General features: G+C 40.5%; 1 protein-coding gene across 1 annotated transcript in view; it reads right to left on the bottom strand.

The window, feature by feature from the left end:
* Positions 1-938: 938 nt before the first annotated feature.
* LRRC31 (leucine rich repeat containing 31) overlaps positions 939-6000 on the bottom strand; it is an 82990-nt gene continuing 77928 nt past the window's right edge. Inside the window, exons 8-10 of the mRNA XM_073578904.1 lie at positions 3765-3932; positions 3286-3453; positions 939-1508 (exon numbers count right to left, since the gene is read on the bottom strand). Coding sequence (XP_073435005.1) covers positions 1192-1508; positions 3286-3453; positions 3765-3932 — 653 coding nt within the window. The 3' untranslated portion in view covers positions 939-1191. The remainder of the gene's footprint in view (positions 1509-3285; positions 3454-3764; positions 3933-6000) is intronic.

Here is a 6000-nt window from a genome sequence, read left to right as displayed (position 1 = left end):
GAGTGGAGGTGCACAAGCTTGACTTTCTGCTCCATTCATTGCCAAAGGAACTGCCATAAAACATTGACCGTTGTACTTGGCTTTCTCCAGCAGTCCTGTAGACAATGAATGCATTTGTAGCCGAGAATGCGCACCTTTGCTCCCTTCAAGGCAGCATGGTTACTGTGGGTTGCAGTACTTGATCCCCCATCAATCAGCAAGTTTTCCCCATAGAGAGGAGATAACTTGCTATTTTTGGAAAACCCCTTTCAAAAACCCCTCAGCTTCTGTTCATTGTCACCATACAGACCTCTGAAATATATGGTTGTGGTTACATGTTAGAAGATAGCTTTTCCACTTAATCTGTCAGAATGGCTAACCCTTCTAAGCAGTCTGTATAGTCATGCAGGTCATAAAAGGTTGAACAAAATGATACCCTGATATCTGGGATCTGACGTTTTATTCCAGAGAAAGCCACAATTTTTTAAATATGTAAATTAGCAATTAAGATCTGTGGGAGGGACACAAATCTGCATGAGAATCTGCCTCCAGAGATTATTTTAGCTAAAAAGAGGAATTACCAGTGTGAGACATCTGCTCTCCTGTCTCACAATGGTAATGCCCCCTTTCATCTATAATGAGCTCTGGGGGGCAGATTCTCATGGAGATCATTGTCCGGCCCATAGATCTTAACAGCTCATTTACATATTAAGAAAAACATGGATTTCATTAAAATAAGACATCGGATCGCGAATATCAAGGCATCATTTTATTCAGCTTCCTATGACCTACACTCCCATACAGATGATTTAGGAGGGTTGATCCTACTGACAGATTCCCTTTAAACAAGTTCTGTATCATGGGAATTCTGAGCCTTAAAATTCTGCCATGTATGTTCAGTTTATATGATCTCGACTTGTCTTTTCTCCAGAGAATAAAGAGAACATTTCAAAACAGAATGTCGTTATACAGTATAATGCCTGCAGAAAAGATGGTTTCTTGTTTCTCATTCCTGCATAACCAGTTCTGTATTAAGCAAACACACATATCTTATAATAGCTAAAAGCACTGTAAGTTCCAGCGCGCACAGCTCAGTTGTCGCACTTTCTTAGCAAGGATAAAGGTGATTCCCCCCTCTGAGTCAATGTCTGATCACATAAAACTTGTCATACTGAATGTTTGTATTATACAGTATATACAGTATGTAAGAGATTAGTCATGGTGTATATTGATCTTCATCTCTGCTTGGATACGGCCCAGCTGCTGACGCTCGGCTCCGGACAGTGCCCAGCGTTGCATTCCTAATTCCTTCAGTTTGGGTAACTTTACCAAATTGGATAGTAAATGTATGAACCATGGTCCACATTCACGCGATGAAGAAGGCCTCAAGCTAATATCTAACTCCACAATGTTCTTCAGAGCAGACACGCTTTCAAAGAATAGGGACCACCCTTCATCCGGCACCGTGTCATTATAGGCGATGTCCAGCTGCTCTAACCTTTCCAGGTGACCATTTTGAGCTGCTGATGCTGCAAGAAATGGAACAAAAAGATTTCAGACACTCAGTACCTTACCAAAGTACTTTACAAGTTCTTACTGAGTATAATCATATTCTTATGTGTGTCCCTCTAGGTCACGTTAACTCAGGATCTGCTTTCAAAGAATACTTCATCGATATCTATTGTAAAAATAACATGAAAATGGCCAAATAGGTGACATAAAATGTATGGCTACTGTTAGAGCAAAGTCCAGTGTGAACAGGGCTCGTCTAAAGACAGTAACTTATTATTAGAGATGCTCAGATGGAGGTTTTTTAAGTGGATTTTTCCGGCTGAAAAATGTACATCAAGACACTTATGAACTTTTGGTTTTTGCCATGGTTTTGTAAGAACATATTTTTAAGACTGTTTTCAATTGTTTTTTTGATTAATTATAATATGTGGTATTGCGGTAGTAAAAAACTTTCCCAAAAACGTATTAAACCCTCAAGAAAACAACAGATGTTTATGTAATTTATGGACAGAAAACGCATCAAAGAATTTACATGAGGTCTTTTCTACCACCTGTTAAAAAAAGGCATAAAAAAAAATTGACATGTGCACTCACGTGGATGGGAATCTTGTTGCAAGCAAATTAGAAACATAAGGGAGGGTTTTTTGGTGAAAAATCCACACCAAAAGCTCATCCTATAAGAAAACTGTGAACATAGTCCTATAAAAATATAAACTACTCAAAATGGGCTGATTGTAACGTTGCATTGTCTCTGGACTGCTGGAATGATGACAATCTACTTGGTATGGGTTGTTAAATGCCTCAGGGTCTCAAAATATCTCAAGGGCTGTTACATTGTAAAGGGATCATCTTTATTCTCATTTGCACCTGGAAACACAAGAAGCAATGGAATGAAACTGAAAGGGAGAAGATACGGATTAGATATTAGAAAACAGTGAGGGTGAGCAATGAGTGGAACAGGCTGCCACGAGAGGTGGTGAGTTCTCCATCAATGGAAATTTTCAAACAAAGGCTGGACAGACATCTGTCTGAGATGGTTTAGTGAATCCTGCTTTGAGCAGGGGGTTGGACACGATGACGCCGGAGGTCCCTTACAACTCTACCATTCTCTGATACTGCGATACAGCCATGTAATATTCCCAATGGGCAGCTTCAGACAGATCTATTACTGACTCCTAGCAACACTACAGTAATGGTCAAAAATACAAATATCTCTTTAAGTAGTTGCCAACGTTTCTTTTAGCTCGTGAATGATAATGGAAATCTCCATTTAGTCCCTTTTTTAAACTTTATGTATTTGCAAGGTTCAAAGTTTAGTGAAGAAAAGCGTAAATTGACAATGTATGAAATCTAGCATTACATCCAGGGCCGGCCCGAACGTATAGGCGAACTAGGCGGCCGCCTAGGGCGCCGACCCAAAGGGAGCGCCAGAGAAAAAATAGAAAAAAATTATAAAAAATCTTTTCAAAAGGCAAAAAGTTTTAGGGATGGAAAGAAAAGTGTACATATATTTTTTTACCATAAATTTAAAAGAAAAACCGTTGAGCTTTAATTTACGCACGGAAAGGAGGCGCTAAACTACGGACGTGAGTCATTTGCATCGTCTCCTGACAGGTGTTTGATCCCGCGCATTTATTTTGCTCCTAAATTTATATCCCAAGTTTTCATCTACTGCCAAGAATAGTAGGGGCGCAACAAGATAGTTTCGCCTAGGGCGCCGTTATCTCTCTGGCCGGCCCTGATTACATCCACACATTAATCAAACTATTGCTTATATAGTACAGACATTACTACCTATGACCGCCAGATCCTGGGTGACCAGATTGCAGCTGCTTAGAAGGAGGCTTTGTAGACCGGCTGCACTCTGTAGAGCTCCAGAAAGCAGATTCAGGTTTCCTCCAACACATTTATTCCAGGAGAGGTCGAGCTTCTGAAGATCCATTAGATAATGTGAGGCTTCAGCTAGGGATACATGTTACAATTACTTGTCATGTAACATTCATTGCACTGTAAAGGTGGAAGATTTTTTGCAACCTTCACAAAATTTGCAGAGGTTTGTTCTTCTATTACGGTGCAGTATGTACTACATATAATATAAACAGAAATATGGTTTCATATTCCGCTATTTCAGCCGCCACTTACTTATGGCAATCATGGAGCGCAATAATTGCAGGCAATATGTAGTAGATGACATCACATCACATTTCAGAGGGTGATTAATTACTAATGTACAGAATATTATGTGAAAATGATTTTTAGATTTAAGTCCTTACCTAGTCCTGCAAAGGATTCTTTCTTTAATGTGCAATTACTGATATTCACGGATTTTAATTTAGGCAAAAAGCGTAACCGGCTGAAAAGATGTTCCGAAGAAAGTCCTATGTTTTTGTTGGATGATATGTCTAGAAACTGAAGGTTGGATAAGAGTGGTATGACCTGGGCTACAAAATAAAAATAAAACATTACACAAAGGCCTTCTTGGGTTTTTTTTCTTTTCATTCACAATCCCTATATTTCTGTTACAGGTCTGTAGTGAGTGATGGTGCTTTATGCAATTTGAAATCCAAAATCCAACTCTAAAATTCTGTACATGTAACTGCTCATGACGATGTGTATACTCGGATCCAACATGCTGATCCAAGCTGGCCATGGTCATTGAATAATTGTCAATGCGATCCACTGACAGTTTAATGTCTACTGTTGAGAAAAGTAAGGATGGACGTCTTGGATTTCAGCATGCCTGACCTTTACTTCCAAGGAAAGTAAGGTAAGCATGCATGTTTATCAGAAAGTTGAGGGAGATCTGAGAGCTACCTTATGTCTATGGTCTCCTTATTTTGCCTAAGACCATATATCAGGGACCAGTCAGTATGCCCCATACATTTAATACTGTTATCAGATCCCAGCAAAATAATGTATCTAGTGTGTGACCATATTTAGACTCAGCTCACTTCTAGATTCAGTTCATCCAGCACTGATGTACTTTTCCATCCTGTTTATCAGAACTAACTATAAGGAAGACTATATACTATACACATAGCTTTAGAAGGTATTTTACTTTTCAATATTCACATCCATGTAGTCCATCAATCTCAAATCTATCTATCTGCAATCTACTAAAACATCAGAAGTCTTTGACTTAGAGAATAGGACACCAAGCCCTTTGGGTATGTGGACACAACATCTTTTCAGTTGTATCTGCTCCATAACCCACCTGAAAAAGCACTAAATAAACCTTAGAAAGAATGAAAGTATGCACTACAATGAATGTAAAAATGACTTGCTGTGCAAATGTTCAATCTTTGGAGCTTTTAAGTGCTTCAAGTTTCCACAGCAGCACAATGGTTAAAAGAAGTGACCTGACTAGGGATCGGCGGACGGGTGGAAGTTCGGATTCTGGTTTCGGACCCAAACTTTATTTCAGAGTTCGATTTGACTATCAAAACAGTACCAGAACTTCAACCAGAACCCGAACTCCATAGAAAATAAAGGTTACCCAAACTGGGAATGGCGAAAAAATCCTCTCGCTCTCTTCCAGACTTACCCCAGAACTGCAAAACATTGGTACGGACTTCCGGGGAAAGTCCGTGTTCGGTGTTTAGCACCCGACAGTAACGGTACGAACGCTGAACTCGTAAGTTTGGGTTCCCCCATCTCTAGACCTGACCAGTCTTTAGGCAAGCTGCTTGGAAGCCACTCACTATTGTATATATAAAAGTGAGAAAAACAAACACAGGCGGCAAAGTTGCAACAAACAATGACTGAGAAGACAAAAAAATGCTTTATAAAAAACACACCGGCGTGTTTCTGAAGCATCTTCTGCTTGAAAAATTTGGTGAGTACGCTGGCATCTAAAAGACGTTGTGTTCACATACCCTTATAATGACATATTGGAAAAGACAGCTGTACCACTACTTCATGCTAAACTGGCTGACATTGGACTGCCTGCAGTTTGTGCATTGGTCCCATATTTCCATGACTTTCCTTAGGCTACTTGAGCTTCCTTGTGCCAATTACCTTTCTTTCAAATTGGCCTATATGTATGTTTCAACGCCCATTTACTTGTAACAACTGTGATGCAGTGACCCCTGTGACAGCTAGGGGGCACTGTATGGACATCCCAGGACATGCATGCAGGCGTTTCCTTTATTGTGATGGGGAAATGGTGAGCGGCAGGATTGTAAATGGCCGACATGTATCACAAGGGTGGGTGCCTTGTGATGGAAGCTGGAACGTGTATTGATCAGCAGAGGTACAGCTGAGGGTTTGTTACTGTGTATTGGGAAAGCTTCCAGGTGACTTGGTGAGATGGGTGGAACCAGTCACCTACAAACCCACCCAGGGGCGTGTGTCTGAACGCCCAGGATAAAGCCTGTGTGTGTGTGGCTGTGTGAAATAGGACCTGTAGTGAGGTCATGACCATGTGATCCATACCTCACCTGTGGGTGTGGTTAGGTACCATATAATGGGCCTGAGGTCTGGTCACATCGGGGAGAGAGTGTGTATCTG

This window comes from Dendrobates tinctorius, unplaced genomic scaffold (assembly GCF_039654945.1).
Source record: "Dendrobates tinctorius isolate UK_male_01 unplaced genomic scaffold, ASM3965494v1 ptg000060l, whole genome shotgun sequence".
In the NCBI taxonomy this organism is placed as follows: Eukaryota; Metazoa; Chordata; class Amphibia; order Anura; family Dendrobatidae; genus Dendrobates; species Dendrobates tinctorius.
Note: the sequence above shows the minus strand (reverse complement) of the source record. Positions and strands in the feature narration are given on the sequence as shown.